Source organism: Oryza brachyantha, chromosome 3 (assembly GCF_000231095.2).
Source record: "Oryza brachyantha chromosome 3, ObraRS2, whole genome shotgun sequence".
NCBI classification, from domain to species: domain Eukaryota; kingdom Viridiplantae; phylum Streptophyta; class Magnoliopsida; order Poales; family Poaceae; genus Oryza; species Oryza brachyantha.
The window spans coordinates 23,790,198-23,802,431 of record NC_023165.2 but is presented as its reverse complement, the minus strand read 5'-3'; the positions used below and the strand labels follow the sequence as shown (position 1 = coordinate 23,802,431).

The following is a 12,234-nucleotide window of genomic DNA, read 5'->3' as shown; positions in this document are numbered from 1 at the left end:
AAGTTAGGTTAGGTGTTATTTTGACCGAACTATTTTGTTAACTAATTATATATTATATATAGAATGTCATGAAACCATGAGACTGATTTTTAAGCCTAATTAATTCGTCATTAGCATATATAAGTTATTGTAGCGGTTATGACTAATTATGGATTAATTAGACTCAAAAGATTTGTCATGCAAATTTCTTTCAAAATATACAGTTAATTATTTTTTAACTATATTTAATGCTCTATACATATATCTAGAGATCTTATGTGACGGATGAACATAAATATTCTGAAACTAAACAAGGTCTAAGTAGACGAGGACTAGGAGAAAAAAAAATTCTCCACGCGGAGTTGTTTGCAAAAATGTGACGTAAATAGGCACAACACAATGAAGTAATTATCATTCCCGTGTTCTCCTGTTAACATACTTTAGAATGCTAGAACAAATTAGCAACCTCGCCGTGAGATTGTAACAATATTTTGGCTGTATTCTTTTAAAAAAGGAAAGATAAATGATTATCTATTCTTTTATAGTTATTTAATGGTGTAAATAAAATAAAAAAATTATTTTAAAACCAAGAGATGATGCTGTATATAGAAACTTTTTATAAAAATATATTTATAGTTTAGAAAACGTGTAAGCAAAACCAGGCGAAAGGATAAATATGGGCAGACTCAGGCTACCACAGCTATGGCGAGAGCCCTATATCTAAGTTCATTATTCCCTTTTAAGACTATATAAAATTACTATATAAATTTCTAAAATGGTTACTACTACGTTAGCTCTACTCAGCTACTCTTTTAAATTTCCTGGTTCCGTCCCGGATAAAAATAATTTGAGTAAAAGAACACCGTGTTTGTAGAAAGTATTTAACGGCAGCTAAATTTTCTGCAGCAAAATTGTTCGAAATAAATAGCGTTGCCTCAACACAGTGTTGATTGAATCATCGAGTTTTGCAGTGGCCAGCTATAAAGTATAAACTAGCCATTGCCCCGCATTTATACGTGCGCGCTAGTACACAGTGGTAAGCGATGGCAACGTTCATGATGGAGACATGACGAAAATCGTCAGAAAGAATCCACAGCCCCAGTGAAGAAGCCAAAGTCTTCATCAAATTTTGAGCATCTCCGTGGCCGCCACTCCTCTTCTCCCACTCCGGCCACCCGCGCGCCGCCGGCCCATCCTGATGGCCGCCGCCGCTCGGCTCCTCCCAAAGATCCAGCCCGCCGCCTCCCCGGCCGCCACCGCGAAGGCGCGGGATGACCCGCGCCGCCCCTCCAGCCTCCGCCTAGGTGAGTGGGTTTGCGCTTAAGCTGGTCTTTCTTGTTCTGTTCGGCCGCCGGCAGCCGGCCGGGTAAATTATCTTGCTCACACCCGCAACGAGATCGGCAGATCGCAGGCGGGGAACTGCATCCTACCTACCGAAAAAATCCTACCTTTTCTATCTCGGTAGTGACGGTGAAAGATTGTATTTTAATGCTTCCTGTTTATCAGTAACTTTTACTGTTGCGCCAACCATTTTAGTTGTACTGGTTAGCAATGTTAGCTGGTGTATCAGTAATGGAAATAAGAGCATCCCTAACAGCTCATCTATCCCATCCTCCATCTTAGAAATAGGGGATAAAGAGTAAAAGTTGAGCTCCAGCAGAATATCTATCACATCATCTATTTTTAGAGATTATCCATATTAAAAGAGAGAAACTCTATATTTAAATGTTCTCTCTAATCCTTCAAATAGATATGGGGGATCCCATATATAGATGATATGCTGAAATACAAATGGATATAAAAGAAAGTGTTTTAGATGATCATCCAAATAAAGATATGGATGACTAAATTTAGATGAGCTGTTAGGGATGCTCTAAGCCCAAGATCTGCAGTGTCCTTTCATTTTTATCCTGTTTATTTCAGAAGCTTCAGAGGCTATTTTAACTGTCCTTTCTCCTTTGCAGGAGTTTCTAGCGGACGCACAAAAGCTATGAAGCAAAAGTTTGTTGCTAAGAATGATGTTTCAGTGGTGGAAGGTGAAAATGCATTTGATGGAGTAAAGCAAGATACTAGACCAATCATAGTTATTGATAACTACGATAGCTTCACGTATAATTTATGCCAGGTAAAGGAAATACTCATTGCATTACCACTATATGAACCTTTCTCACAATGGTAACTCTGCTAATAGATCATTTTACTGTATCTTGCGATGCTCCTGGCAAAGACCGTTTTATTTTCACATTAAGTACAACTTAACTGGGCAACACTGACTTCTCCGGTTATAATACTGGGTAACACCTTATTTTACTGTTTGAACCATGCAAATGATCGACAAAATAAGAATAGGGATCCTGTTTGATGTGTTTTGGAAATCTAAAGTGCTTGATGGATAATTGTAGTCTCAGAGTACTAGCATAAATGACTTGACTTGTCAGTCAGATTGCAAAGAGAATTACATAACTTGTCTGTTTTGCAGTACATGGGAGAGGTAGGAGTTAACTTTGAGGTGTATCGCAATGATGATATCACTGTGGAAGAAATTAAGAAGTTGGTTATCAGTTGTTAGTCCAAATTTCACATATTAATGTGTTGATTTCTCTTAAGAAAATAACATGCTGTATTTTGCTTGTTTGACAGGATTTCTCCTAGAGGAATACTCATCTCCCCGGGCCCTGGTCAGCATTTCCCTGTACTGTCTGTACTTCCATTCCTATATGAGATGGTATATGTTCAATGTAACACTCCGTTGCAACTCAGACCTAAGACTCTTCCTCCTTTGTTTTCTTTTTTTGAAAGTCCAGGCACACCTCAAGATTCAGGAATATCGTTGCAAACAGTTCAAGATCTTGGACCTTCTACACCGCTGTTTGGGGTTTGCATGGGTTTGCAGTGTATTGGAGAGGCATTTGGAGGTTTGTATATGCACAAGTTCTTCACTCAAGTACTGCATTTAAACTTCAGCCTTTCCTTCAGTAGTGTCATTCAAATGTGCCAAAGGAGTATTCTACATTTTTGTAGGCAAGGTCGTCCGTTCTCCTTATGGAGTTGTGCATGGGAAAGGATCCTTTGTTCACTATGATGAGAAACTTGATGGAACACTGTTTTCTGGTCTCCCAAAGTAAGAACCCCTTTTGTAATTGCTATCTAGGTTTTCAAATTATGCTCTGCATATAACCTTAAGCATCTTGAACCTGGGCCTCCTGGGTGAGGCAACTTTTACTAAGCCCAAAATTTAAGACACAACTTTGACGGATTATTTTGGTAACAAACTGGCAATAGCACAGACAGTTTTTATAGTGAGTTTACTCAGTTGATTCATGTGAATCCATATACTTGTATTAATATTGAGCACGTATTAGCTATCGTCTTTAAAAAGTCAAATTTTGATTTGTAAATCTAATTACTTGTCTTGTAGCCCATTCCAAGCTGGAAGATACCACAGCCTTGTAATTGAAAAGGATAGCTTCCCACATGATGCCCTGGAAATTATTGCTTGGACAGACGATGGGCTGATCATGGCTGCTCGCCACAGGAAGTACAAGCATATACAGGTTTGCTTGCATGCAATGTTTTCAACTGCTTCATGCAAATCATCACCCCAATTGGGATGTAATCCAGTCAAACATATCATATGTAAAATGCAAATATTTCTTCAGCCGCCATGTATTTTGTTTCATATTATACTCCGATAGTAACAAAAGGAGGCCATCAAATGGGGTCTTCGAGGAACTGGAATCATATCATACATACATACTGAGAACTTGCATTGTTGACGGCTTGGTTTAATTCTCATGTTCATTCATAAGCATAAGTTTCTTTCATGTCTTCTCTTTTTTGTGGCATTCAATATGCAATTTACACTGGTAGTCAAGGGAACCAATTTAGTTGAGTATTGGCTTAAATTGGGATGAACTTGTATAAGCTGTTTGAGCTTAACTTGTAAGCAGGCAAAAGACGAGCAGAATATCGCTTACCGATTTAATCATCATTAACTGAAACCGCGTCAACTCCAAGACGGACACCACCATTAATCATCATTTGCTTGTTTACATTGTTACTGATGCTTGTTGTATACTCCCTCTGTTTCACGATGTAAGAATCTGTAGCATTGCCTAAATTCATATGAATGTTAATAAATTTAGACATATATATAAATTATATCTATCCATTAATTAATGAATTTAGACAATACTAAAAAGTCTTACAATATGAAACAGAGGTAGTATATGCTAAGTTGGATAATTAAGCAGTTTGCGTTCAAACTTGCAATGCAGGGAGTGCAATTCCATCCGGAGAGCATCATAACCACCGAAGGGAGGCTCATGGTTAAGAATTTCATCAAGATTATTGAAGGCTACGAGGCCTTGAATTGCTTTCCGTGATCCTTTGAATCGCTCTCCGTGATCCATTTGAGGAAGGTTCAGGTACATGGATTGGTTGCTACGACCATTACATGATGTAAAATAAAACATTATCCAAATGAATTTATGAATTGGCTGCAAAACTATATACGTCTTGGTTTTCTATCGGACACGCAAACAGGGAAGTCCTATATTATCAAGTGTGTAGTTGGTATGTCAGGATCTTGGAGCAAGGTAATTGTTAAGATTCTACCATCAAATACTTATAACTCATAGGAATCAGGTTGCTCGTCCAAGATCTGGAATAGATCTGCATTGTTCAAATCTCTTCGAGAAGGATAGACTGTGTATTGTTCAACGCGTTTACGCGACACGAATATGAAATGGGCATCACCTCAGCTATTAATCATCCACTTAGGCACTTTCTTTCGGTTTAGGATTATTATAATCAAGATTATTGAAAGTAAACTGGAAGAAACAGACAACTTAGGGCATGTTTGGCACTGCTCTACTCCACTAGCTTTACCCAGAAACAGCTCTGCTAAGAAGTTTGTGGAGCCGGTGGTTCTGTTTAGCACGCAATATAGCTCTAGCTTCAGAAACATTAGATTTATCTGGCAAAGATCAAGTATGTCCTGATTAGTAATGGGTGTCTGTTTTGATATATATGAAACTTGCGTAAGTGATGTAATATGATATAGAATATTATAAGATTTTATAATATGCAAGAACCATGAGACATTCAATCGTTAACAGGAGTTACATACTATAACCCATTGTCTATGTGCTGTCCTCAAATAAAGCTTAATAAAGGAACACAAGACAAACCATATATATTACAGTGCAGCGGTAGTAGTGGTTAACAATATGACAAGTTATTTTCGACGGATTTAACATTGCTTCCCAAACATTTTTATTTGATGCAAGGGATGCAATGACTCCCTGGAGACCAATACAAACAAGATTAGTGAAAGAGTGAAGTGCACCAGCGGTCTCTAAACTTGTGTGCATGTGTCATCTAGGTCCTCAAACTCTCAAAATACATTTTTAGGTCCCCGAACTTGTCCGGGGGTGTTATATAGGTCCAAATAGGTTTCGACTCACTCCATCCGCTGACGTGACATGCCACGGTGGCGCCTACGTGTTGGTGGGGCCATGTAGGTCCCACATGTCAGTATATCTCTCCTCCTTATTCTTTTCTCTCCTTTCTCGTAGGCGCCACCGTGGCATGTCATGTCAGCGGATGGAGAGGAACGGAGCTCGTTTGGACCTATATAACACCATTGGACAAGTTCGGAAATAAAAAATGCATTTTGAGAGTTCAGGGACCTAGATGACACATGCATATAAGTTTAGAGACCGCTGGTGCAGTGAAACAAGAGCTCTCGGAGTGACTCGAGCTGTATTAAATGATGCAACTGGTGAACAATTATCCATCATAAAAATTTTATGCAATGATAAAGTGTCATGCATCTGTGCCATTGAATATATAAACTCTACATACAGAATTCGCTAACAATAGTATGCAATCTAGCTGAGTAAAAATATGTACAATACTACAAATATAGATGACACAGTGACACGCTACACGATTAACATGCACAGACCACAGATTGGCTGATGTCTTCCAGTTTCCTAAGTACAACAAATCTTCAGCAATGCACAAACTTTGCCTGAAACCGGCGCCAGATCCGGCCGGCCGCCGCTCCTCCCATGGGCACCGCAGCAGCAGCCAGGTTTCATTTATCGTGGAGGCACTCCAAACCGCTCCTGGGCTGAGCCATGATAATCGACGATTATCACGATAATCACTCAAAAACCGCACGAATTCAAATTTAAAAATTCAAACAAAATCGTGATGCTTCTTCAGGCGGAGGCAGCGGCGCCGGTCACCGGTTGGAGCGTTGGTGCGTGCGAGCAAAAGGGGGAAATGGAGAGGGACATTGTGGACCATTTCACCTTCCGTGAGCACTGATGTTAGCGTCATTCTCTCTATTTGGGCCAAGCTGGACATGATGAATAGTATGGCCAAAACTGATTTTTTTTTTCCAATTAACTCAACTCAAATAATCTTTTCTCAGTTTCTCAGTGACTCGTTGAGTTTTTTGAAATTTTCTTCACATCTAAGCTCAATAAATACATATCTATCGCATTGTTTCTTTCTTAATTTTTCATCAAAATTTTTCAATTTTTTGAATTTGGGAGGTTTTTCCCGGAGAAAACCGTCCAAAACCGTTATTGGTTCTTGACGGAGCCCTCGATTATCACGATAATCGCCACGATTATCGCGATAAGTGAAACCGTGGCAGCAGCTACGCACCCCTCCGCCGCACCTGGTGCCCTAGCCGCCGCCGTACCAAGTGCCCCCGACACCCCTGCTCCTCCACATGCCGCCGCCGCACCAGCTGCGCCTGCCGGTTCCATTCCTCCGCCATGCGCCGCCGCCGTATCGCCTGCGTCCATGACCTTTGTTTGGTCGGCGTGAGATGGGGACACACAGCTGAAATAAAAAGGTGAATCATTTTTCGTGTGTAATGGCAAAGGTGGGGTAATTACCAACCAACTTCATGAGGACATACACAAGTCTGATTCGTGGAGTATCTCTGTAGGAGCTTAAAAAAAACGTGGAGTTGGCCTTGACTCCACCTTTTTTCTGTTTGGCTGGTTCTTTTAGGAGCGGAGCAGCAAAAGTTAGAGCAGAGCAGTCCCAAACAGTCTCTTATTGAAGTAGCTTATTATAATCTGGAGTCCAGCTTATTATAATCTAATAAGTTCATTTAGGTGAGCTTTTTCTAGATTATTGGGTGAAAAATTACCCACCATGCCACCCACTCCCTCTTTAGACTTGCAACAAATAATCTACTCTAATAATCTACGAAAGAAACAACTAATAGCTTATTCTACTACAAATCATAATAATCTAGCTTACAAATTATAATAATCTAGCTTATAGTAATTTGACTTAAAGGCCTATTCGTTTTAGAGAAATAACAAATGATTAGATTCCAGGAAAGTCATTCGGTTTCCAGGAATAAACTATATGAGAAATAAAGGAAATTTCTCTTTCCTACATATTTTAAAGAGAAAACATAGAAAATTTTTCACCCACTCAAACCTTATGAAAAATTGCTATGATTGATATGAGCATGTATTCCTATCTCTACACTTTTCCTATTTCTCCGAATAAACCCTTCAGTCCTAAACATATCTGTACTGCTTACCGGAAACGCAGTATGACAGGACCAAACAAATCTCGAAAAGATTTAAGAAGCTAGGATTCCTCATTCAACTCTGCAGAGGAGACAGTCATACAACATTACACATAGCCCGAGCAGCCCAAGCGTAAACAGTATATTACGCTGAGAAAATTTCTTTCATTTTACATTGCAGCAATGCCAGAAAACCATGTAACATCATAGATCTCTGCAATCTGCATAGAGAGAATATCATCGTCTGCAAAGTCTTCATTGAAACCCATCCAATTCGGACCAAATTTACACACTGATCTTCACTACCTGGGATGACGATCGGTAGAATCAACTAGTTGACCACAAAATGGTACCTGGAGTCCACAAAGCTCTCAACATCCCACAGGAAGGACCCAAAAGTAACAGCCTCTAAGATCAGCCTTCTCAACCCTGCGAAACTTATCCTGACATGCTCATCCTTGGAAGAATCGACTGTGCCTTCAGGTGTGATCACAATCTCCGGTTTCCCGAATAGCGCCTCGGTGTGCTTCTCGATGATGCCGAAGGCCTCCTTAGACCTGATTGTCGCATAACTTTGTAATGTATCTGAATCAAATGACATGACATACGATCTAAGACGGCATGGCTTGACAGATTGGCTAGGTCCGCCTGCACTGAAGTTAGGGGAAGTCCATGATGCCATCTCTGGATGTGAGGTAGAAGTCTGGGCTGAGGGCCGCGAGTCGGTCGTCATAACTTGGTTGAGCATGTCTCCTTCTGATCCCCAAGGGAGGGTCTTCATTGACTTCTCGAGCTGAAACCTCTTATCAACTCTCTTGAGGAAATAACCATACATTACAGAAGCAGCATACACCTGACCAACTCGGAGTTTACTTATGGCTGCAACGGTAGCGTCGGCTTGTCGCTGCCCCAGGATAAGAGCGAGGTGGTTCTCAATCATCTCATATGCCTCTTGTGAGTGCAACTTCTCAAGCTTCCCTTCGACAGATTCTGCCCATTGATCAACTCTTCCAGAAGAATTGATGGAGTGGGAAAGAGCTGGAACCAAAGAGACACCGGCTTCAACGAACTTCTGAACGACAAGTGCATAGAGTATCTCCTCCAAAGCCCTCTTGCGCTCCTTTTCCTTGACCTCAGCAATCCGCCTATATTACAGAAGAGGGCAATTTAAGCCAAAATTGTAGGAAATTATAAGAACGACCTGAGATCTAAGTCTCACGTCTCCTCTGCGCTATGAAAAAGCTCAGATTTCCTGCCACACTCGAACAATGAAAACTATGAATATTGTGATTCAGAAAGCAATTAAATTATTTGGATTTCAATAGCTCCATCCTAATCAAGAAGAATAATAGTACTAGTATAGTTACTGCTTCTATCTATAGGGAACACAAATTGACCTTACTTCATTCTATGCTATTTAAACCTGTTTGTGATAAGCTTCAATGAGCTACAATATTTATCTGTGCTGGAGGCAACTTGTCAGCTGGCCTAGACAGCTTGATAGTTGTACAATCACTATGCAACAGTTCGTAGAACTTGGGCACTTAATATGCAAGGGGATTACTTATAATAAGGATTTTTGCCAAATCATATCCTTGATACAGCTAGACCAAGAGGAAATAACGAAGACACCATTGCCAAAAAAAAAAAGAGTTTACCTGTACAGCACGATGTCGCCGTCCGACGGCGTGGGCTTGTCGCCGCCGTCCTCCTTCGCGGCATCGCGGTCGGTCTGGAGCTGCTCGAGCTGCTGCTCGGCGGCGGCGGGCAGCAGGTGCGGGTGCGTGGCCAGGATCTGCGAGAGGAACTGCCCCACCGGCGACTCCATCTGCAGCGGCGCGATCGACGACGACGACGGCAGCGACTCCGGCTCGGAGGGCGACCATGACGCCCTGACGACGCTGCTTCGCCTTCTACAGGTGAGCTGCTGCCGCCCAAGACCCTGCCGATTGCATCCAAAACGAGCAAACCACGTCAAGAAACTAATCCATTTTCTTAGTTCAAACACACCCGGAAATCGAACTCCACAAAACACGGCAACAAATCGAGTCAAACCAATAGAAGTAGATACTACTAACAAAAAAATAAAGATCTGGATTTTCAACGAGAACAGCAAGAACTAGGCGCCACCAAACCGCGTCGTGAGCAACACCAACAACGAAGAACAAATCAAACCAAACCACTAACATCCCCCTACACGAAAAAAAAAAGATCCACCGAATTACTCGGCCCCCTTTTACCTTGACGGATCCGAGGGCGACGCCGCGTCTCCGGGGGAAGGGGAGCGAGGTAGCGCCGAGTGCCGCGACCCGCCGCGAGGGCGCGGCGGCGGCCGGCGACAGGAGCGCCGTGGCTGCTGCTGCCTCCATCAACCTGGGGGGGTCGCCGGCGCCGGGGCTGTGCCGAATTCCGGGGGGTTTTGCGGGACGCAAGAACGCGGAAATTGGGGATCTTTTTCCCGGCCAAGGTGGTTTCTTGGGTTGGCTGCTCCGATTCCGGTGAAGGGCGCGGATTTTATAGGGAGCCGCCGCCGCCTCCGCTCGCTGCGGTCAGACTGACCGGCTTGGCCTACGCAAACGCAACACGAGCCGCCGTGCTCTTCACTTCTTCTTTCTCGTGGTAGAAACGGGGGCTTTTAAAAAAACGATTTTTTTTTCACGTCTTCACACCGTTTTTCCTTCTCAAAAAAATGGGGATTTTTTTAGGCTCGTGTGGAGGTAAAGGATTAATGTAGCGAAATGAATTGCCACGTCTTCGTAAGAAACTCTTGCGACGTTCGGATGGCGACTGGAAAGATCTAGAAGATTCGGTTATTCCGGGGAGGAGGCTTTTTTCTCTTGGAGGGGTGATTACGTGTAAAAGTCATATTTATAAATAAAAAAAATATGTGTATTTAGTCATTTAAAAGTCAAGGTCTGAAAAATAAACTTAGATGAAAAAATTCTAAAATCAACATTAAATTTAAGATTAAAATTTTAAAATTTAACTTATAAACATAATAAAAAAAACATGGACGTGAATATTTAAGAATTTACCCTTAGGAATGGCATTTAGAATCGGCTTGTAAGGTAAGCTATGTTGATAAAGACGAGGAAAGTTAACGTATGTTGACGAGAGATTAGGAATATTATGTAAGAGCAATAATCGGTTAAGAAGTGTGGATAGTTTAAGTAACAGAAAGATATGTGAGAAAATCTATAGAGACAATTTTGTAACTAATATATTATGTATGTTAGTTCTATATAAACTTATAGGCAATTATTGGCTCTATGATTGAACTTGCTCAAAGTGCGGCTATTATAAAAACTGTAGAAAAATAAAAAGGAAAGTTCTCCCTTCGTTTGGGCAAATAAAGTAAGCCCTGGTAGGTACAGGACTACACGTCCTGCTAAATATGATAAGAAACCTTGGCGTTGGGATGGAATTTGCGGTTGTGTTGACAATAACCAACTCGTGAACAAGACTTTAGGAGTGAAAGTACAGAGCGAATGACAAAGGAATGGGGTGCTACTCATCGGTCCTTGCTAGATTTCAAACTCCCTTACTTTATTCTGTTTCGAACGCTGTTTAATACAATTTAGATTTAAGATTTTTTAAAGCTGTGTATTCTCTAGCTCTATAAAACAAAAAAAAGAAATTGTGTTTTTTAAACGGGAATAACTTACGAGTAAAATTTTTATATATGTATTAATAATGACTTAAAATCAAAAGCTGTATAACAAATCATGATTAAAAAATCTCAAACATTATGTTTTAAAATTTAAATTTTTGCTTACCAGCTAAAATTGAAACTTTTATTTACGTATTTTCAACAAACTAAGAGCCAGGACTAAAAACAAAAAACTTCAAAATCAGCCGTAAATTTAATATTTAAAATTTAAATTTTAACTTACAATAGTAAAATCAGCAGCACACTTGAGTGATCTCCAGCCGCAAACGTTATCTTGTTCAAGGGCTCGCTCCACGTACGTGCGTCCAGGCCGCGACAAAGGAGATATGCCTCTCTCTCTCTCTCTCTCCTCGCGTCCGTCCAAGGAGACGTCGACCGACCACCGGAGGAGACGCGGGCCTCCACGTCGCCTCCGGTGGGATCTCCACCGACCCCGACCCTTCCTCCGGCGACCTGCTGGCCACTCCACAGCCTCACGAAACTCTCCGCCGATCGATCTCACACGCCTCTCTCCGGGCAACGACAAGATCCATCGCTCGCCGAACTGATCAAAGAAAAGATCTTTTTCCCTCTTTGCATACTAGGGTGCGTTCAATTCCAAAAAAATTTTGAAAGAGAGGTTATATCGACGTATACGGTTATATATTTAAAGTATTAAATATAATCTAATTATAAAATAAGTTTTAGATTCTGTCTGGAAATTGTAAAACGAATCTTTTGAGTCTAATTAATCCGTCATTAGCACATGTTGGTTACTGTAATATTTAGGACATGTTCAAAAGTAGAGCTTGTTGTGGGCTCTATCTCAAGCCACGTTAACAACAAAAGACTATTTTATAATGAGAAGCCACATCAGCAACAAGAGACTATTTTATAATGAGAAGTCACGTCAGCAACAATAGACTATTTTATAATGATACGTACAAAGGTAGAGTCAGGTGTGGTTTTTTCATTAGTGCAATAAAATATTTTTATTAAGCTAGTTTTCTTTTTATACATTCTCATGCAAGAA

At 41.0% G+C, this 12,234-nt stretch overlaps 2 protein-coding genes across 2 annotated transcripts; one reads left to right on the top strand and one right to left on the bottom strand.

The window, feature by feature from the left end:
• Window positions 1–999: 999 nt before the first annotated feature.
• LOC102715467 (anthranilate synthase beta subunit 2, chloroplastic) lies at window positions 1,000–5,035 on the top strand. Its single transcript, XM_006650437.3, has 8 exons — window positions 1,000–1,283; window positions 1,944–2,104; window positions 2,459–2,529; window positions 2,620–2,657; window positions 2,784–2,894; window positions 3,001–3,100; window positions 3,398–3,533; window positions 4,257–5,035. Exons 1-8 carry the CDS (start codon window positions 1,178–1,180, stop codon window positions 4,362–4,364), a joined length of 831 nt encoding a protein of 276 aa, XP_006650500.1. The 5' UTR covers window positions 1,000–1,177; the 3' UTR covers window positions 4,365–5,035.
• A 2,570-nt stretch (window positions 5,036–7,605) lies between these two features.
• LOC102715191 (UV-B-induced protein At3g17800, chloroplastic-like) lies at window positions 7,606–10,130 on the bottom strand. Its single transcript, XM_006650436.3, has 3 exons — window positions 9,793–10,130; window positions 9,211–9,494; window positions 7,606–8,697 (listed from the first exon to the last, which is right to left on the bottom strand). The coding sequence occupies exons 1-3, from the start codon at window positions 9,919–9,921 to the stop codon at window positions 7,884–7,886; spliced, it is 1,227 nt and encodes a 408-aa protein (XP_006650499.2). The 5' UTR covers window positions 9,922–10,130; the 3' UTR covers window positions 7,606–7,883.
• Window positions 10,131–12,234: the final 2,104 nt, after the last annotated feature.

Bases quoted from the DNA above. Each gene is read 5' to 3' on its own strand.
- LOC102715467 (XM_006650437.3), top strand. From the start codon at position 1,178: ATGGCCGCCGCCGCTCGGCTCCTCCCAAAGATCCAGCCCGCCGCCTCC. The intron at 2,895-3,000 runs GTTTGTATATGC...ACATTTTTGTAG, and splicing joins TATTGGAGAGGCATTTGGAG to GCAAGGTCGTCCGTTCTCCT. The intron at 3,534-4,256 runs GTTTGCTTGCAT...CTTGCAATGCAG, and splicing joins GGAAGTACAAGCATATACAG to GGAGTGCAATTCCATCCGGA.
- LOC102715191 (XM_006650436.3), bottom strand. From the start codon at position 9,921: ATGGAGGCAGCAGCAGCCACGGCGCTCCTGTCGCCGGCCGCCGCCGCG. The intron at 9,495-9,792 runs GTAAAAGGGGGC...TGCAATCGGCAG, and splicing joins TCGCCCTCGGATCCGTCAAG to GGTCTTGGGCGGCAGCAGCT. The intron at 8,698-9,210 runs GTAAACTCTTTT...TCTGTAATATAG, and splicing joins GGCGACATCGTGCTGTACAG to GCGGATTGCTGAGGTCAAGG.